The 22,110-nt window shown below is 39.9% G+C and overlaps 1 protein-coding gene across 11 annotated transcripts; it reads left to right on the top strand.

Annotated features, from left to right (window-relative positions):
* The first annotated feature begins 9,605 nt into the window (after positions 1 to 9,605).
* LOC124151096 (peroxiredoxin-5, mitochondrial-like) lies at positions 9,606 to 21,125 on the top strand. 11 transcript variants are annotated; one of them, XR_007223192.1, is made up of 8 exons: positions 9,611 to 9,713; positions 10,837 to 10,971; positions 12,072 to 12,113; positions 13,853 to 13,942; positions 15,957 to 16,051; positions 16,928 to 17,404; positions 17,501 to 18,080; positions 18,129 to 21,125. XR_007223192.1 is itself a non-coding variant. In XM_048403160.1 (6 exons), exons 1-6 carry the CDS (start codon positions 9,621 to 9,623, stop codon positions 21,015 to 21,017), a joined length of 576 nt encoding a protein of 191 aa, XP_048259117.1. In that variant the 5' UTR covers positions 9,606 to 9,620; the 3' UTR covers positions 21,018 to 21,125. The 11 variants fall into 11 exon arrangements, 1 of the variants encoding a protein (XP_048259117.1); XR_007223189.1 differs by having other exon boundaries at positions 17,501 to 18,446; positions 18,543 to 21,125; XR_007223194.1 differs by having other exon boundaries at positions 17,501 to 18,913; positions 19,063 to 21,125.
* The last annotated feature ends 985 nt before the right edge of the window (positions 21,126 to 22,110 follow it).

The following is a 22,110-nucleotide window of genomic DNA, read 5'->3' as shown; positions in this document are numbered from 1 at the left end:
AAACAAACAAACAATAATTAGTCGAAGTGTGTGTGTGTGTGTGTGTGTGTGTGTGTGTGTGTGTGTGTGTGTGTTACTGACTTTATCAAAACAGTGTAATATGGTTGTTGTTGTTTTGTTTTTTTCATTTCTCTACCGAGAATGGAGGAGGAAAATGAATGTAATGATTTCTTAAATACCGGTACTTAGCAGCAGCACTAAACAGCTTCCTTTATTATTGACAATTTTGTTGAGAAACAGGATCATCTTATACGACATTATTGTGATGCCGCTTTAAACAATATTACAGTTATACCACGGCGTGTCAGCGTCATGTGGGAGGAGTGAGTGAGTATCGCATAGAGACATGAAAAATGGGCTCCACACATTGTACGCATGTGAAGAATTATATCGGAGCCTTCGGCGTGATGAGCAAACACTTTAACCACTAGACTGTCACCTCAAGTGGGAGGGAAGCCCCCCCCCCCCCCCCCCCCCCCCCGCTTTTTATTTCGAAAAAAATCTTTATTTCTGTATAAATTACCACCAAAGACAATAAATAGATCTTAAGTGTGCACACACACACACACACACACACACACACACCTTTTAAAAAACCCTGTATCCGCCCATTGTCTGCAACTAAAATGAAACACTGCAGGTACAAGCCCTCTATTCATAGGCAGGCTGAGGAGGCACTACAGGTAGCTCAAAGGAGGCAGAGAAGAGGCAGAAGCATTGCTATGGTGTCTCAAGGGTTGCCGTGGTCGCCGATGGAGCACGGCGGTCGCCACAGTCATCGTTAAATGCACTCTGTCGGTCGCCCAAAGGAGGCACAAGGGAGGCAGAAGCCTCGCCCAGATTGACGGGAAAATATTTCAGCATAACGCATCTATTACCTGGCCACCATTGGGCGACCACTGTGCCTTCATTCTGCAACAACGGCAATGCGTGTGCCTCCCTTCTGCCTCCTTTTAGCCACCTTGGAGCAACCAACCTCCTCGGCGACCTTTGTGCGACTGTTTTGAACATGTTCAAAAATTGACGGCGACCATGGCGTCCATGGCGATGTCTGAACCTCCCGTGTACCACCTTGGAACGATCTAGGCAACCATTCTGCCTCCTTTGAGCCTCCAACGACAACCTGGCAAATTTTATGGTCGCACGATGGAGGCACAAAGGTCGCCATCATGTGTAAAGGCCCCCAGTCGTCACCACTCGCCCCTTTCCGTAACCTGCAAGAAGACTCGTCCCCTTATCGATGAATGTTATGTGCGAAAATACGACAAACCAATCAGAATGCGCCACAAAAAAATCAAAAATGGCCACGAGAGGGGCACGAGTCGCTATTCGGCTTGTCCCGGAATAACACGAGTTGGTCACGAATGTAAAGGCCCCGTAAGATTATCCTTTGTTATGTATTAGCGAATCCCTACACTGCTAGACAGACGGATATAGTGCATGCAGATACTGGTGAAACACAAGCAATGATACACATAGTGGTTGTTTATCTCATTGTTCCAATGATTACATGAAAACACATTGGAAAGTATTCCCATGACATAACCAAAACACTCCAAAGCTTATATAGTGTAAGCAAAATAGATACATCCATGTCTCGAACATGGATTTAACGCTGGATGAGGCTTGTTAAAATTAATTTCTTGTGTCTAATGACCCGAGCATCTCTAAAACCAGCACCGCTTAAGAACTGATAAGAAATTACTTTTTTAAAAGTCAAATTTCGTTTTTGCACGAGATTCCTTCGTTATGTTCATGTAATGCACTGACTAGATGGACCTGGGTGCACGGGTGGCCCAGTCGTGTAAGGCGCCGCGATTCGCTGTGCAGAGTTGCGTCCCTTGGGCACGCCAGAAACCTATGATTGTGGGTTCGAATCCCGGTTTGCCCCGATTATGTTTCTAGGTTTGTCAGCACCATACCCGTGCTCGTGGGTTTCACCGAAGTGGTAAACGTCTGAGACCTGCATCACTTCGGGCTTTCCTCCCACATTAAGCTGACACGCCGTGATATAACTGGAATACTGTTAAAAGCGGCGTTAAACCCAACTCACTCACTCACTAGATGTATCTTTCCATCAGTGGATATAACATGACTCTCTGTCATGTAAGTTGTGTATATTGTGAAGTTCCAATGTCGATGGCATGTAACATTTCTAATGCAAAGAAGTACAAAAAAAAGTTCACATAAAAATAAAAAGTAAGTTTTTATCAGGTTTACATCAGCACAAGTACGTTTTAACCTTCCTTTACGAAGATACAGAAACCACGAACCTTCTACAATAATAAACCCTGAATAATAGCAAAAACTTTCTTTGCTTGTACACCGATCCCTCGAACTAATGACGTAACTAGACCTTGCTGGCTCGAACATCTACACCCAGATGTGGTGTTACTCTCTTGGCACCCTTCTCCGGTGACCTCTGCCCGCCTATTGCCTTGGGGAAAGGAAGATAACTCTTCTTCGACTAACGTATTCCATTCCAAGGACAGGTCAATGCCAGGAAAGAGCTGGGCCAATTCTAGGTCATCACACAGCGTTTCCAGAATATGGTCTGGGTCAACTCTTGTCCCTGTGTCCACGGCTTGAGTGACGGCCGTGTCAAGTATTTCAGCAATCAGATAGTCTAGCACGCCCGCAAGGTAGATAGCAGCTCCAATGCTAACCGGCGCAGGTGTTCCTGGGCGTGATCTCAAAGCATTCAGAATGAACTGGGCCGATATTGTTGTCATCGGGGTTGGCGTGTGGTGGTCGTTGTCGATAGCTCCGCCATTGTAGCGTCTTTTACGTTTTTTCATTGTTGCTGGATCTAAGTTTAGATGAAAATAAGAATAGAAACACGGGTGTTATACAATTCAACACACTGTTTTTTTAATCAGGTGGTCAGGCTCGCTGACTTGGTTGATGCATGTCATCGTATCCCAATTGTGTAGATTGATGCTCATGATATCAATCATTGGATTCTCTGGTCCAGACTCGATTATTTACAGAACGACGTCATATAGCTGAACTATTATCGCATGCGACGTTAAAACAATAAACAAACATACATTATTGCCTGCATTATTTGAAACCTTAGTGAGGGAGGGAGCTAGCGAGATGGGTCTTGTCAGACTGATTTATATAATAACATCACGTAAAAAATGTCTCACATTACCGTAAACAAGCAAACAAACAAACTGCAAACCCAAAATAATCTTTGAAACATTTTAGGGGTATTTTCTTTATGCATTCCGAACACCAGAGGCAAGAGAGAGAAATTTCGATTCGTTTATTATTTTCTCAATTCAGATTGGAAACGGGGTCTGCGAAATGTGGGAGGGAAGCCCGAAGTGATGCAGGTCTTAGGTTTGCAGCATTAGATTTAGTTCATACTAATTTTCCCTTCTGTAACAAAATGAACACCAAAGAGTTCGCGCTTAATTTCGTCATGGTAGAAACTAGGATATAAACATGGTTTGGCATACACAATTAGTAATTGGACGAAACCCCATTAAAATATTCCATTTAAAGTGCATATGGTTATAGAAAAAAACAGCATCTGTCGTGTTGGTAATCATATTTTAGAAAGTACATTTTAACATTGAATCAATTAATAAATATGTCTTATGAACAAGTATCACGATAACTGGGGAAAGGATATATAACACCACACACATATATATATATATATATATATATATATATATATATATATAGAGAGAGAGAGAGAGAGAGAGAGAGAGAGAGAGAGAGAGATAAAATACAAAAGTCCAAAGATGAGCTGTATAATTTACTCAACCGGTTTCACGCATGTGATTTTCAAGAGTACAGTTATACCGTTACGCTATATATATATGGAATGATTTTAATAACATTAACGGCGACAACTTACATATATAAGCAATTCATGCCTGTGTATGTTGTAGAACCATGCTTTAAATGTTAGGTTGAGAGGAAGATATAACAAGAATATTATTACATTAAGGGATCACACTTTGCACTAAAACAAGATTGGATAGAAATATAACATAATTATCATACATATTTGTAAAAATGCAAAGTTCAGCCTATGAAGGCTTATGAGACACAATAGCACCATATAAGACATTCAAACAAAAAGATATACAATAAGACCAGCGTCGAGTTTTAGCCATGTCAAGATATGGTTACCTCCCCATTATGGTAGAATACCAACCTCTTTAAGTGATTCATTAAAATCAGATCTGACCCATGAAGATTCCGGGGTAGAATAGGTCTTCAGCAACCCATGCTTGCCGTAAAAGGCGACTATGCTTGTCGTAAAAGGCGACTAACGGGATCGGGTGGTGAGGCTCGCTGACTTGGTTGATGCATGTCATCGATCCCAATTGCGTGGATCGATGCTCATGATATTAATCACTGGTTTGTCTGGTCCAGACTCGATTATTTACAGACCGCCGTCATATAGCTGGAATATTGCTGAGTGCGGCGTAAAACAACAAACCAACCAACTACAATCAGATCTAAGCTCTCGCTGCCGCTTTGTATAGCGATAGTGAGAACTAAGATCTGATTTTAATGAGATTGTTAATGATATAATTTGCCCACATTGTTTTAGTATTTATGTTGATGATGAGAAGCATGCCCCTTTTTATTCTGACTTCAGAGATGAACTTTTATCATGCTATAGAAATAATGAACCCAATTATAACAGTCTTGGCGAGAGCGAAAAGTTAATATATTTTTACAGAATGATAGTTTAGTAAACATTTTATACAGAACTATGTTATACATGTAGAAAAGAAAACTATGAACTATGAACATTATAACATGGTTGTTTTAAAACGCAACTATTTTTCATTTTTTATGTATACACTGATTGTATGGTTGTATTAATATACTACTGTGGCACTATTTCATTCATTAAGATCGTGAAGTTGTGCATATTACATATAGTATCTTATTTTGTTTACCATGTCTCACAAACTTTATGGCCGAGCGTAACTTTTATTTATCATCGAAAACTGGCTCCCACAGGAGATATCGCTTGGATGAGATCAAGCGATATCTACATTGTAGATATCGCTGCAATGAAATTGCATCTCAATGCTTTTCAGACCATTGTAACGTCATTGTTACCATGACGTCACAAGCAAATGACATCGCTAATGGCTCTGCTACTGAAGCTGTTAGCAGTGCTTTTTACACTTAAAACACTACTTATTACTGTCTGTAAGCTGAAAAACTTGGAAGAATGATGTTGGATGATAATTCTCTATATGTTTACCCATCCATTTTAACCCCACTATTGGTTTATTAATCATGGCAACTGTAACGTGTGGCACGCAAATAAACTATCACATTTCTCTCTTCTCTGTTACATGAAACAAATAAAAAACTTGTATTTTGAGAGGTTCATTTACAGAACCTTACACCTTTTGTAATTTAAACAGTTTCGTTTCATCCATGTCCGACAAGGCGACACTTGTTATATGTTTCAGGTTTCGCCACAATTATAAACTAGAAAAAAATAGTTCAAGGTCCTCCTTATTTATTAACATGCTCCAAAGCTCAATCTGTGATGGATTAGAAAAATAGAAAAGATACAACTATACATTTAAATTATATGGTGCTCCTCTTACTGAGAGACAGGTCGGTATTAAACAGAAGTAAAGAATGGTTAAATAAATAAATAAATAAATAAATAAATAAATAAATAAATAAATAAATAAATAAATAAGGAGTCCAACCAAGGAGATACACAATGTAGGTATAAATAAATAAATAAATAAATAAATAAATAAATAAATAAATAAATAAATAAATAAATAAATAAGGAGTCCAACCAAGGAGATACACAATGTAGGTATAAATAAATAAATAAATAAATAAATAAATAAATAAATAAATAAATAAATAAATAAATAAATAAATAAATAAATAAATAAATAAATAAATAAATAAATAAATAAATAAATAAATAAATAAATAAATAAATAAATAAATAAATAAGGAGTCCAACCAAGGAGATACACAATGTAGGTGTATTGACAATTACCTGTGCTGTTGAGAATGTGTGTCTAACTAAATTTCGTGGTTTTGGCTGAAATGTTTATAAACGACAGATATATTTTTCCAGAATTTAATTGCCCATAATTAAGGATGCATATAACAAACATATTATGCACGAATAAACAGCCTTGTGTACATTTATCAATCGGAAGGGGTGCTAATTAGGATTGTTCACTAGCAAGTATATTAACAAATATCGCCGTGGGCGCTTATTAGAGCGGGACGCTTATTACGTCGAATACGGTAGTAGTGAAAAATATGCAGTCATGGTCTACGAACAACAACAGGTTGTTGGCTACAACGGAAAATATGCCTTTTCTACGGTGGCCGATAAGGGACATGGAGTCTGTTTTTCAATATTTTGATGTTTCACTTACTTGTATCGTAACCTTTTGCAAATTAACACAATTTGTCATACAAATATGTGATAAATCATGTATAAAAACAACCGAAAACATGGAAAATGTACTTTCAAGTAGCTATTGAGTCGCTGAAATGTGAAGCGAAAATGTCAAAAAATAAAATGGAAATGTCAAAAACCAAAACGAAAATGTCAAAAACTAAAATGAAACAACAGAAAACTATTTCCACCGCGGTGGAAATAGTTTTCTGTGTTTTCATTTTAATTTTTGACATTTTCGCTTTTGTTTTTGACATTTTCATTTTAGTTTTTGACCTTTTCGTTTTTGTTTTTGACATTTTCATTTTAGTTTTTGACATTTTCGTTTCACTTTTCAGCGGTTCAATATCTTCTTTACACAAGATTTATCACATATCTGTAAGACAAATCGTGTTAATTTGCAAAAGGTTACGATAAAAGTAAGTGAAATATCAAATATGGAAAAACAGACTCCATGTCCCTTATGGGCCACCGTACTTTTCAGAGCTTACGATCAATAACTTGCTCTTTATACCCTATTATACCGTTGTATACCCATCTTGACGAATCATTGAATCATTTTCTGACAATGTTTAGTAATCTATCTCATTACGAGCCTAAAACAATCAAACAACCACGTCATATATACACTTACTGTGACAGAATAATTAATGCAAGTAAATTAAAGTTCAATGTAAATTTTCCATTCCCTGTTTCTATTCAATTTATATTTCGTTAATATTTTTGAGAGTGTATTCATTTTGTATACACGCACCACTAAAACCTTATCAACATCGACAACCTCGATGAAGCTTGCAGTCAAAATAAAACATTCAGATCTAAACGAATAAAGTGAAATAATGTGCATAATTTGAAAAAAAAACAAATTACTTTCAGTGGCAAGATCTCTCTCTCTCTCTCCGACTTTTTCTCACACACTTGCTCTCTCTTTCTCCTGACGTTCACCTATGCATTGTTTCCCCAGCAGTTCGAATGGGCCGGGTGAGGGTGAACGGCGGGAGTCGTGTTTCGTCATGTCTAAATTTAGCTTCATTACGGGCAGCGGACAGACAGCTTCATTATCTTTGCATGTTTGATGCAGGGGAGGGGAGGGGATGTGGAGGGGTGGTGGGGGCGGAGACATGATAATGACGGGAGGGCGAGTATGAACATGCTGAACTTTCCCTTGAACATGTTGACACATGCTGGACTGTTGTGCGTATTTGGGGCATGGGTGGCCAAGTCGTCTGAAGCGCCGAGCGCTGTGCAGAGTTGCGTCCCTTGGGCATGCCAGGAACCTATGATTGTGGGTTCGAATCCCGGTTCACCCCGATTATGTTTCTAGGTTTGTCAGCACCATACCCGTGTTCGTGATTTCACCGAAGTGGTAAACGTCTGAGACCTGCATCACCTCGGACTTTCCTCCCACATCAAGCTGACACGCCGTGATATAACTGGAATACTGTTAAAAGCGGCGTTAAACCCAACTCACTCACTTACTAGTTTTAAGTTATTGCATAAGGGGCTTCGGGACATGGCGTTCGGTGTTGCAGTTCATCATATGTGATTGTGTTGATTTATTACATATTTTCTACGTCTAATCGCTTGTATTATTATGTATAAAATAAGTTTTGTTTAAACTTTATTCAATGATTAATTGGATTGGCTATGACTGGTTTTTTTCTATTTTGAAATGTATTTGTTGTAAATACATTCAGAGAAGTCTGATAAGTACCAAATCACATTAGGAGTGAGTGAGTGAGTATGGTTTTACGCCGCGTTTAGCAATATTCCAGCAATATCACGGCGGGGGACACCAGAAATGGGCTTCACACATTGTACCCATGTCAGGAATCGAACCCGGGTCTTCAGCGTGACGAGCTAACGCTTTAACCACTAGGCTACCCGACCGCCCCAAATCACATTAGGATATGACATAGAAGAGTAACGAGACACATTACATTTTATTATTGAAAAGAAATAAAAACACCTCCAACTTCCTATGAACGATTGAACAACATTGTCACTTAAAGCCAGTTAAAGATTGTGGGAAAATGACAGTTCTAATAATTTCATAGATACTTAGTTTTATAAATTTGAACATTATTTAGGACTGGTCATTTATTCTAGCGTGTGTGTCGTAAAAAAATGTTACATGTATTTGGGGAGGCCATGAAAAAAAATATATGTAAAGATCACAACGCAGCTGTATAAAACGGCTCCTCTGAATATTTCAGTGGTAAACGATGTTCGCTAACCCTTGCACCTATACCAGTCCTCGCCACTTGAAACAGAATCATGAAATATGGCGATGATTACATTAGAGAAGATGGCATATTAGACTAACATTTGGTCTCTGAATTCTTATATTACAAAATATCATTCTTGACTCTAAAAATACAAAAAAAATTCCCTAGGCTGGTTTCGGAGCTAGCTTGAGCTGGCTAGACCTACTTTTGTATGCATTTCTAGATTATTTATTTTTTCATAAAATAAATATATTCCACGGTCATGGTGCAGGACTAATGGCATATGTGTGCTAATACTTACAAAGTGAAAACAAGCCATTCCGGTTATGAGGAATATTACAGTTATGACAAAATTAACAACAAAATATATAAAAAGTCCGCTTTAAAAGAAATATCCACTTTGATAGCGATAAACATCATCAGTGCGGATTACCTGTGATATGAGTAAGTGAGTATAGTTTTACGCCGCATTTAGCAATATTCCAGCAATATCACGGCGGGGGACACCAGAAATATGCTTCACACAGTGTACCAAAGACGGGAATCGAACCCGGGTTTTCGGTGTGACGAGCGAACGCTTTAACCACTAGGCTACCCGACACCGCACCGAATATATATGCATTTTATGAGAACAAAACCAGATTTATATAAAAACAAGATCAGCCTGCTCTATTAAATCAGCATCGATGTTTTCTTTTATTTTTAGAGGAGAGAAATGTTTTTGTGTAATAAAAGATCTATACAGTATATGTTTATCCAACCAAAGAACCATGTAATAAACAAACTCGCAAAAATCTAGCAGACGAGACCGTCCTCGTCTGCGAGTTTGTTTGTTGTTATTATTTTATACATGACCCTGTGGTCTGACCTTACTGATAGCGAAACATCCGTGTTAAAAACCAGGATTTCCGGAAGTGACGTCTCGTACTTTATTTTTAGCAGGGGGAACCCCTAGCAAAATGGCCACATTGCAAGTGTGTAGACGTTTGTTGTCGCGGGTTGTTTTGAAAACATCAGCCCCAGTGACAGTTCAGTCAAAGAGATACTTGAGGGTAAGTCGTTGTCACGTGTCTAAATGGAGGTGTATGTAAAATAACGGGTGTTTGTGGACATTAACTGTGAAACTGAAAGTTTAATATTTTGCGTTCCTCGTACACATTGGTGGACATAGCTGCTACTGGGTCATGCATGGCTGATCACACGATGGTGGGGGCTCGTTTATGAAAGGGGTCAGAATAGAGAACTAGGCCTATAGGTTCAAAATGTGTACACTATTACACAGCGTTCTGTAAGGTCAATATTACACTTACAGTAGATTTCTATAAATGGATTCATCTCGAGTCGTACTAATTTTAGGGGAAATATTGCCAGTAGCATGCAAATCGTTTAACACATCTTTGTCTTATAACTGAAATGTATGTAATATAAACAGTTAACGATTATGTTAATTATTTAGAGTCAATGTCTCATTTAGCACAAGCCACTTGCTGCAACGCACCAGGATGAGATACTTTAGACGAGGTCGGTCTTTTGTCCTTTAGTCCGAGACAAGTGAAAATCTAGATGGATTAATAATGTTTTCCTGAAATCTAGTTTTCTCACAAAAAAACAACATGAAATAAGCTGTGGACAAGCTGAATTGATGGATGGTTTCCCTCTCTTGTAATGTAGACCTGTGTTGACTATGAAGCATGTATCACCTTCAAACTCATAGTCCAATATTGATTTTTAAAATATATGAGTCTCATTATATGTCTAGATCTATTAATAATGTTGGCGTATGGTGTATAATATACAGAACATGGTATCAACTCGGCAAAGCTGTTGCATGTATTATTTATGATGTCAATAGATGTGTCACTTGTATAAACATTCATAAAGGAAAGTGAAAGTGGTAAGTTTTAGTGTAATAGTAGTATTCTTAAATAGAGACTATTTGTACAGTTTGGATATACAATATGGCATCTGAATGTTGAATTTAGAACATTATGACCATGGATTACTTTTTTGTTTAGGTCTGTGATAACGTGAAAATATATTGATTGGCTTGAAAGGCAATATAAAAACAATGATCACTGTCCAGTTGGCCATGGTTTGGAATGGGAAGGTTTTATAATGCCTATGTATGTTATCTGTCTAAGCTATTGTATGCCAGGTGAAACGTATCTGTTGCAGGTTGGTGACAGGTTGCCTAATGTCGAGGTGTATGGAGCCACGCCGAATGACGTCATTAATCCTGCCGAGCTGTACAAAGGAAAACGAGGCGTGTTATTTTCCGTAGTGGGAGCCTTCACGCCAGGTTGTAGTGAGGTAGAAAGATATACCGTATTCGACGAAATAAGCGCCCAGGGCGCTCTCAAAATTAGAAATAGGGGCTCTTATTAAAATATTATTTTGGTGAAAAAAAATAGAGTTGAAAGATAAATTTCGTGTTCATGTACGACAGATATATTTTTCCAGGATTTAATTTCCCATAATTAAGGTTGCATATAACTCACGAGTGCGTGTCATACGCGAATAAATAAGTCTTGTGAACATTGATCAATTGGAAGGGGTGCTAATTGGGATTGTTCACTAGCCAATATATTCGCAAATATCGCCATGGGCGCTTATTAGAGCGGGGCGCTTATAAATCCCTTATACCCCGCTTCAAAGTGAAAAGCAGCACGCTTTATCCGAGTCAATGAAAGTCATGTGACATTGCGCAAGCTAACCTCAGCTCAATCAAACAACTATCAATATTGACTTTGTATGAATTCTTTTATAATGTCATATTAAAACATGTCGGTAAGATCAATTTGTTGTAGCAGGATCACTCGGGGTACAGGGGGTTTAATGCGTCCCTCGTCAGGTTTTATACCTAACGAGGGGCACATAAAACCCCATGTACCAGGGTTAGAAATTAACTGAAAAAGTGATCCAGTCCACAGGGCTAACTGCAGCTGAACTTTACTAGCCCTGAAGAAGATCAGCTTAGCTGTCTTGTTTGGCAACAAATACCTTTACGCAAAGACGTACGTCTTTGATTTACAATAACAGTGTCAATTCGATATGAAATTAATATAGCCCCAGTCACTGCGTCCATGACACCCACACATGTTACGAAGGTGCGTTCAAACTTATTTTTGTGCGTCCAAGACGCAAAAACGCGCTCTTCAGCCAACACTGCTTTAAGGTTAGTTAGCCACCCAGGCTAGCGTTCTGCGGATGTTCTTAGCCCTGTAGGAAATACTCTAGCCACAGGCTAACGGGCGAGCGTTAATTTCAAACCCTGTGTACCCCGAGTGATCCTGCTACACCCTATATTGTCACCCCATGATATGATACAACATTTTAAGAAAAGAATTTTTTTTATAAAATTTTGTCAAATGTTTATAGCATCCTTTATATGTATTCATGTTCAATTTCAGTCACATATTCCTGAATACATATCAAATCATCAAAAGTTCAAGGTAGGTGAATGAATCATTTCTGTCTAAAACAATTATGCCTACTAAGTTTCTTGTGATTAGTTATTTTTTAATGTCTCAACCAATACATCATGTACATATGTGGGATGTAGGGGTGTCACGATAAATCAAACTATCGATATATTGATATTGGTAAGCACTTAAAGTCAATAAATCGATTGTTAAATCAGTTTCCGATCAATAGTATCGATTTCAATTAGGAATATCGATAGTTTCGATTGTATTTACCATATCATAAAATACATGCAATAATGCTTTTCAACGTTTTTTTCTGTTGATCATGAGTAGTAATTTACTCATGGTAATGTGGAAGTTTCTTTTTTTTAAATTATTAGGGTAAAGAAAAAACAATCAGTCATATCTCAAACTTTACTTTTTATTTGCTGTTATGGTTATCACATTTAAAGGAATCTTCAGTTCCAAGGTTTCATTCAACTCTAAAATCTATCTACAATGATACACTAAAAACTATCGATATTTATCGCAATAGTTGTTTGCAATATCAATAGTTACCGCAATAGTTTCTTTCAATATCAATAGTTATCGCAATAGTGATTTCCAGACCAATAGTCACCCCTTGTGGGATGTCACCTCAGAGAGGGCAGTGCGAGCCTATACTTAGGTAGAGTTTTCTCCCTTTGAACAGATCCTTACATGTGTTGTCAAATTCGGCATTTGATTTTATTGAAGCAGGAAGACTAGATTATATACATGAAATATAGCAACACCAACCTATTTTACTCAGTATGTGAAATAGGGAATTGTTTGTCTTAGTCATCTTCCCGAGGGGAGGGAGTTAACTGACGGTAAAAGTCCAGTTTCCACCCTTGCCGAACTTGGCTGGAATTTCTGGGCTTGATCGAGTGGCTATTACGAGTTATGTCCCTTGTATGTCCCTCCTCCTATTGACAAATCAGATTCCACCTCCCATATCACTTGCATTAGCTTCAAACAAAATGGCAACTCCCAGTCAAGACGATCTGATCAATAATCAAAATCTATAAATGATAAAACAGGTCTTACACATGATAAAACAGGTCTTACACATGATAAAACAGGTCTTACTTTGCAGAGTGCATCAAAGCACCTTGATTGAAAACATTAAAAGATTTGGAAAATATCTGTTGACGCTGAGTTGGCAGTTCACATGCTTTGCAAATCCTGCATTCGACCGAAATCTCTATGGCACTTTTATGAACCGGATGTCAATCTTGTTACATGATTTTGATTGGACTCTGCATAGACTCGTTAGTCCTGCCAAATGTTAACTCCATAATTCCAGCCTAGTTTGGCAAGGGTGGAAAGTGGACTTTTATGGTCAGTTCACTCCCTTGCCTGGGGAAGATGGTCTTAGACAGTTGGTGTATCATAATGGATCAGACATTCCAAGAATGTGGCAGCCATGGCTGATATTAAGGAGGTGGTTGTTGTTTGTTGTTTAACGCTACACTCAGCAATATTCCAGCTATATGATGGCGGTCTGTAAATAATCGAGTCTGGACCAGACCATCCAGTGATTGACATCATGAATGGACTCATGAAGCTGCATCAGAGCTATGTGGTGACTAGCGAACATTTTGGTATTCTGACTTCGATCCCATTTACTGTGTAGACGTACAGAGACAACTATTTGGTTTTTTTTGTTTAGAATCCTATATGACTAACCCTTCAGCTTTAGTTCTTGTACTGCAGCTGATCAATGGCTGATCTTTGTGTGGCAGGAGGAGGGGTATGATCTGATCTGCTGTGTGGCCGTCAACGACCCCTTCGTCATGGATGCCTGGGGAAAGGAACTCCGAGCTGAGGGCAAGGTGAAGTGGTTTATCTTACCTCCGTGTCAGAATGATGAGATATGATTGGTTCACGTGATCTTGATAAGATACTTTATCTTACCTCCGTGTCAGAATGATGAGATATGATTGGTTTACGTGATCTTGATAAGATACTTTATCTTACCTCCGTGTCAGAATGATGAGATATGATTGGTTCACGTGATCTTGATAAAATACTTTATCTTACCTCCGTGTCAGAATGATGAGATATGATTGGTTTACGTGATCTTGATAAAATACTTTATCTTACCTTCGTGTCAGAATGATGAGATATGATTGGTTTATGTGATCTTGATAAAATACTTTATCTTACCTCCGTGTCAGAATGATGAGATATGGTTGGTCCTCGTGATCTTGATAAAATACTTTATCTTACCTCCGTGTCAGAATGATGAGATATGATTGGTCCGCGTGATCTTGATAAAATACTTTATCTTACCTCCTTGTCAGAATGATGAGATATGATTGGTCCGCGTGATCTTTATAAAATACTTTATGTTACCTCCGTGTCAGAATGGAGAGATCTGATTGGTTCACGTGATCTTGATAAAATACTTTATCTTACCTCCGTGTCATAATGGAGAGATCTGATTGGTTCACGTGACCTTGATAAAATACTTTATCTTACCTCCGTGTCAGAATGGAGAGATCTGATTGGTTCACGTGATCTTGATAAAATACTTTATGTTACCTCCATGTCAGAATGATGAGCGATAAAATACTTTATCTTACCTCCGTGTCAGAATGATGAGATATGATTGGTCCTCGTGATCTTGATAAAATACTTTATCTTACCTCCGTGTCAGAATGGAGAGATCTGATTGGTCCGCGTGATCTCGATAAAATACTTTATCTTACCTCCGTGTCAGAATGGAGAGATCTGATTGGTCCGCGTGATCTCGATAAAATACTTTATGTTACCTCCGTGTCAGAATGGAGAGATCTGATTGGTTCACGTGATCTTGATAAAATACTTTATCTTACCTCCGTGTCAGAATGATGAGATCTGATTGGTTCACGTGATCTTGATAAAATACTATGTATCCCACCTGGGAGGGAAATAAATTTCAGAGTGGGAGAAAAAAATCCCTTATACCATGTTTACCCCGCTCAAAAGCAAAAAGCTGCACATTGTTTACAAGTCAATGAAAGTCATGTGACACAGAACAAATTAACCTCAACCAAATACGTATCGGGAGCACGGGTGACCAAGTCGTTTTAGGCACCGCGATTCGCTGTGCAGAGTTGCGTCCCTTGGGCACGCCAGAAACCCATGATTGTGGGTTCGAATCCCGGTTCGCCCCAATTATGTTTCTAGGTTTGTCAGCACCATACCCATGCTCATGGGTTTCACTGTCTGGTAAACGTCTGAGACCTGCATCACTTCGGGTTTTCCTCCCACATTAATCTGACACACCACGATATAACTGGGAAAAACGCCGTTAAACCTAACTCTCTCACTCACTGTTGCAGTATCCCTCAGGGTATATGTCGTTTAATTGTCATACTGCTACAACTTATATTATCTCAGCCTACATTAAAATACTGGCTTCTGATTGGTTAAGTGTTGCAATTTGGTGTTGCAATTATTTTCCATGTAGACCTCTCATGTAACCCGCTCATATAGCCCGCTGAGAAATCAATGGGAAGACACCTTGGGTAACTTGCTTATCTCGCATACCGGTAAGTATCATTTAGCTGAAATATACTGATGTTTATCCGAATGCATTGGGTAAAGGGAAGTAACTCAGTTCATTTGCATCTTCTGCTAATTGTCAAGATGGCTGAATCAATTGGTTGTCTCGGTGAAACTTTGGACATATATCATGTATATTCCGAGTCTGTATTGTCAACTGATCCCTCGGGGTATATGGTGTGATGTACCCTGTGTGTGAGCCTATGCACCTCTCGCCTGATGTGCGGCAACCAACCAACCAACCAACCAAACCAACCAACTGTATCTGATATAGTATGTTCTGTTTCCGTGTTTCAGATCAAGATGCTGGCAGACACGAGAGGCGAGTTCACGAGGGCCATGGGCATGCAGCTGGATTGTACCAAGCCTCTCGGGGGATGGCGGTCCAGGAGGTACAGTTGCCATGGTTACACAGTGTATTGGCATCGTACCACTGTAGGTGGTACAAGTAGTAATGTTGAAGTATATCAGTGATACTGCTGTTGCCTGAAGTAGTCTAAGTGGCCCCACTGTTGTAAGTTGTATTAGGCTGAAAAAAATAATAGTCTTGGTTCTCAGGCACCGCCAGCATCGTCATAAAATCTGCCCCACGTTTTGTTTTATTTCCATTTAATATTTTTTTATAAAAATCCTAATACCTATAAACAACGCGATCCAATATAGAACACAGTTACTTCCCTTTCCATGTGCACTGCTTTACTGCACATCTCGTGTTATGGTCATGGTGGCAATAGTGAGTGAGTGAGTGAGTTTGGTTTTACGCTGCTTTTAGCAATATTCCAGCAATATCACGGCGGGGGACACCAGAAATGGGCTTCACACATTTTACCCATGTCGGGAATCGAACCCGGGTCTTCGGCGTGACGAGCAACGCTTTACCCACTAGGCTACCCGACCGCCCCTGGTGGCAATAGGAGTTTGTATGCTTGTTTATGTAGGGAGGCCCTTTCCCAGGTTGATGGTACACAACTGTTTATTTGGTTACATACTGGTTTGAACAAGCAAAAAAAAAAGAAAACCACTAACTGCCGCTCTATATTTACAAAAGTTATTGCCTGAGAACCAATTCTTTTATCTTTTAAAGCCTTATGAATGCGTTTGTTTGTCGTTTAACGCTGCACTCAGCAATATTCCACCTATATGACGCTTGCCTGAAAATAATGGCTCTGTGTCAGACAATCCAGTGCTTTATCATGACTGGTATAGGTGTTGCAGGTATTCTTTTGTGGTAGAGGACAGAGTGATACAGCTGTAGTTTGGTGTTGCAGGTATTCTATAGTGGTAGAGGACAGTGTGATACAGCTGTAGTTTGGTGTTGCAGGTATTCTATAGTGGTAGAGGACAGTGTGATACAGCTGTAGTTTGGTGTTGCAGGTATTCTATAGTGGTAGAGGACAGTGTGATACAGCTGTAGTTTGGTGTTGCAGGTGTTCTATAGTGGTAGAGGACAGTGTGATAGAGCTGTAGTTTGGTGTTGCAGGTATTCTATAGTGGTAGAGGACAGTGTGATACAGCTGTAGTTTGGTGTTGCAGGTATTATTTTGTGGTAGAGGACAGTGTGATACAGCTGTAGTTTGGTGTTGCAGGTATTCTATAGTGGTGGAGGACAGTGTGATACAGCTGTAGTTTGGTGTTGCAGGTATTCTATAGTGGTAGAGGACAGTGTGATACAGCTGTAGTTTGGTGTTGCAGGTATTCTATAGTGGTAGAGGACAGTGTGATACAGCTGTAGTTTGGTGTTGCAGGTATTCTACAGTGGTAGAGCGTGATACAGCTGTAGTTTGGTGTTGCAGGTATTCTACAGTGGTAGAGCGTGATACAGCTGTAGTTTGGTGTTGCAGGTATTCTATAGTGGTGGAGGACAGTGTGATACAGCTGTAGTTTGGTGTTGCAGGTATTCTGTAGTGGTAGAGGACAGTGTGATACAGCTGTAGTTTGATGTTGCAGGTATTCTATAGGGGTAGAGGACAGTGTGATACAGCTGTAGTTTGATGTTGAAGGTATCCTATAGTGGTGGAGGACAGTGTGATACAGCTGTAGTTTGATGTTGCAGGTATTCTATAGTGGTGGAGGACAGTGTGATACAGCTGTAGTTTGGTGTTGCAGGTATTCTATAGTGGTAGAGGACAGTGTGATACAGCTGTAGTTTGGTGTTGCAGGTATTCTATAGTGGTGGACAGTGTGATACAGCTGTAGTTTGGTGTTGCAGGTATTCTATAGTGGTAGAGGACAGTGTGATACAGCTGTAGTTTGGTGTTGCAGGTATTCTATAGTGGTAGAGGACAGTGTGATACAGCTGTAGTTTGGTGTTGCAGGTATTCTATAGTGGTAGAGGACAGTGTGATACAGCTGTAGTTTGGTGTTGCAGGTATTCTATAGTGGTAGAGGACAGTGTGATACAGCTGTAGTTTGGTGTTGCAGGTATTCTATAGTGGTAGAGCGTGATACAGCTGTAGTTTGGTGTTGCAGGTATTCTATAGTGGTAGAGGACAGTGTGATACAGCTGTAGTTTGGTGTTGCAGGTATTCTATAGTGGTAGAGGACAGTGTGATACAGCTGTAGTTTGGTGTTGCAGGTATTCTATAGTGGTGGAGGAGAGTGTGATACAGCTGTAGTTTGGTGTTGCAGGTATTCTATAGTGGTAGAGGACAGTGTGATACAGCTGTAGTTTGGTGTTGCAGGTATTCTATAGTGGTAGAGGACAGTGTGATACAGCTGTAGTTTGGTGTTGCAGGTATTCTATAGTGGTAGAGGACAGTGTGATACAGCTGTAGTTTGGTGTTGCAGGTATTCTATAGTGGTAGAGCGTGATACAGCTGTAGTTTGGTGTTGCAGGTATTCTATAGTGGTAGAGCGTGATACAGCTGTAGTTTGGTGTTGCAGGTATTCTATAGTGGTGGAGGACAGTGTGATACAGCTGTAGTTTGGTGTTGCAGGTATTCTATAGTGGTGGAGGACAGTGTGATACAGCTGTAGTTTGGTGTTGCAGGTATTCTATAGTGGTAGAGGACAGTGTGATACAGCTGTAGTTTGGTGTTGCAGGTATTCTATAGTGGTAGAGGACAGTGTGATACAGCTGTAGTTTGGTGTTGCAGGTATTATTTTGTGGTAGAGGACAGTGTGATACAGCTGTAGTTTGGTGTTGCAGGTATTCTATAGTGGTGGAGGACAGTGTGATACAGCTGTAGTTTGGTGTTGCAGGTATTCTATAGTGGTAGAGGACAGTGTGATACAGCTGTAGTTTGGTGTTGCAGGTATTCTACAGTGGTAGAGCGTGATACAGCTGTAGTTTGGTGTTGCAGGTATTCTACAGTGGTAGAGCGTGATACAGCTGTAGTTTGGTGTTGCAGGTATTCTATAGTGGTGGAGGACAGTGTGATACAGCTGTAGTTTGGTGTTGCAGGTATTCTATAGTGGTAGAGGACAGTGTGATACAGCTGTAGTTTGATGTTGCAGGTATTCTATAGGGGTAGAGGACAGTGTGATACAGCTGTAGTTTGATGTTGAAGGTATCCTATAGTGGTGGAGGACAGTGTGATACAGCTGTAGTTTGATGTTGCAGGTATTCTATAGTGGTGGAGGACAGTGTGATACAGCTGTAGTTTGGTGTTGCAGGTATTCTATAGTGGTAGAGGACAGTGTGATACAGCTGTAGTTTGGTGTTGCAGGTATTCTATAGTGGTGGACAGTGTGATACAGCTGTAGTTTGGTGTTGCAGGTATTCTATAGTGGTAGAGGACAGTGTGATACAGCTGTAGTTTGGTGTTGCAGGTATTCTATAGTGGTAGAGGACAGTGTGATACAGCTGTAGTTTGGTGTTGCAGGTATTCTATAGTGGTAGAGGACAGTGTGATACAGCTGTAGTTTGGTGTTGCAGGTATTCTATAGTGGTAGAGGACAGTGTGATACAGCTGTAGTTTGGTGTTGCAGGTATTCTATAGTGGTAGAGCGTGATACAGCTGTAGTTTGGTGTTGCAGGTATTCTATAGTGGTAGAGGACAGTGTGATACAGCTGTAGTTTGGTGTTGCAGGTATTCTATAGTGGTAGAGGACAGTGTGATACAGCTGTAGTTTGGTGTTGCAGGTATTCTATAGTGGTGGAGGAGAGTGTGATACAGCTGTAGTTTGGTGTTGCAGGTATTCTATAGTGGTAGAGGACAGTGTGATACAGCTGTAGTTTGGTGTTGCAGGTATTCTATAGTGGTAGAGGACAGTGTGATACAGCTGTAGTTTGGTGTTGCAGGTATTCTATAGTGGTAGAGGACAGTGTGATACAGCTGTAGTTTGGTGTTGCAGGTATTCTATAGTGGTAGAGCGTGATACAGCTGTAGTTTGGTGTTGCAGGTATTCTATAGTGGTAGAGCGTGATACAGCTGTAGTTTGGTGTTGCAGGTATTCTATAGTGGTGGAGGACAGTGTGATACAGCTGTAGTTTGGTGTTGCAGGTATTCTATAGTGGTGGAGGACAGTGTGATACAGCTGTAGTTTGGTGTTGCAGGTATTCTATAGTGGTAGAGGACAGTGTGATACAGCTGTAGTTTGATGTTGCAGGTATTCTATAGTGGTGGAGGACAGTGTGATACAGCTTTAGTTTTGTGTTGCAGGTATTCTATAGTGGTAGAGGACAGTGTGATACAGCTATAGTTTGGTGTGTCAGGTATTCTATAGTGGTGGAGGGCAGTGTGATACAGCTGTAGTTTGGTGTTGCAGGTATTCTATAGTGGTGGACAGTGTGATAGAGCTGTAGTTTGGTGTTGCAGGTATCCTATAGTGGTAGAGGACAGTGTGATACAGCTATAGTTTGGTGTGTCAGGTATTCTATAGTGGTGGAGGGCAGTGTGATACAGCTGTAGTTTGGTGTTGCAGGTATTCTATAGTGATGGAGGACAGAGTGATACAGCTGTAGTTTGATGTTGCAGGTATTCTATAGTGGTAGAGGACAGAGTTATACAGCTGTAGTTTGGTGTTGCAGGTATTCTATAGTGGTAGAGGACAGTGTGATACAGCTGTAGTTTGGTGTTGCAGGTATTCTATAGTGGTGGAGGACAGTGTGATACAGCTGTAGTTTGGTGTTGCAGGTATTCTATAGTGGTGGAGGACAGTGTGATACAGCTGTAGTTTGGTGTTGCAGGTATTCTATAGTGGCGGAGGACAGTGTGATACAGCTGTAGTTTGGTGTTGCAGGTATTCTATAGTGGTGGAGGACAGTGTGATACAGCTGTAGTTTGGTGTTGCAGGTATTCTATAGTGGTAGAGGACAGTGTGATACAGCAGATCAATGAGGACCCGGACCACACCGGCCTGGTATGTCTGCTGTGTATAAAGAACATGAAGAGCCGGGCACAGGCACCACCTTGACGATACGACCCGTCTTCGTGTCTCGTTGTTCTGTCCGTCTTCAACCTCGTATATACGATCATCTGATTTGTATTATAAATTGTTTACTTTAATCAAGGCAGTATCTCCGTCCCCACAAAAAAGAGGGTTCTCAGATGATGGTTTGTTTTGATGAGGACTAGGGATCTGTGCAATCTGCAGTTAGATTTTGTAGGACCAGGTCGACTGGCAGTCTGGCTTGCATCAGCAGCCATGTCCCAAAGTACCCAAACCGTTATCGAGGATACCGTGTCATATTCTGTTATCACACCTTGGACCCATTTGCTACCACAGCTTTGTTTTCAGTCTGATTTGAAAGGCACAGTTAGTGAGTGAGTATGGTTTTACACGCTTTTAGCAATATTCCAGCAATATCATAACGGGGGATACCAGAAATGGGCTAGACACATTGTACCCATGTCGGGAATCGAACCCGGATCTTCGGCGTGATGAGCGAAGGCTTTAACCACTAGGCTACCCGACCGCCTTTTTGAAAGGCGCAGGACTAACAATGAATGTCCTATAAAATTAGACCCATGATCAGTAGAAATGTTATGATAATTTACAAATGGAAGAGGTTGTGATGGTAATGAAATAAAGCAGGCAAATGGGCCCAGGTTGGAATGAAAATAGGATACACTTGAGAACTTGGGATTTTCACAAATAACTTCTCTTCTTTTCTGTACTAAAACATCAGTCTTTTTTCTTGAAAGTGAAAAGATCAAATTTTACTATTCCAATATCACCATAAAAGTATCAAAGACCAGAACAAGTGTTATTGAATTCACTAGCGGGCTGCTGTTGTCAAAACTAAATGTCAACCACAGGCCAAAATATATTTTCCCGAGCAAAAGAGTTTGTATGCTGGATGTTCTAGTGATGCTGGGAGCAGGATGAGGAGTCACCTGGTGTATCTTTCTATGGGAGTGGGCATCGTATGCTATATACTACCCAACTTTTGATAAGGGTATTCTGAGGGTCCAATTTAGGACTGAACAAGACCGATTGTTTGTAAATGTTTTCATACAAATATCTGATATTGCAGAGGAACTGAATCAAGTTAATTAACAAAAGT

This window comes from Haliotis rufescens, unplaced genomic scaffold, assembly GCF_023055435.1.
Source record: "Haliotis rufescens isolate VD_foot unplaced genomic scaffold, xgHalRufe1.0.p SCAF_3, whole genome shotgun sequence".
NCBI lineage: Eukaryota > Metazoa > Mollusca > Gastropoda > Lepetellida > Haliotidae > Haliotis > Haliotis rufescens.
The sequence above is the reverse complement of the archived record's forward strand: the minus strand, read 5'-3'. Positions and strand labels throughout refer to the sequence as shown.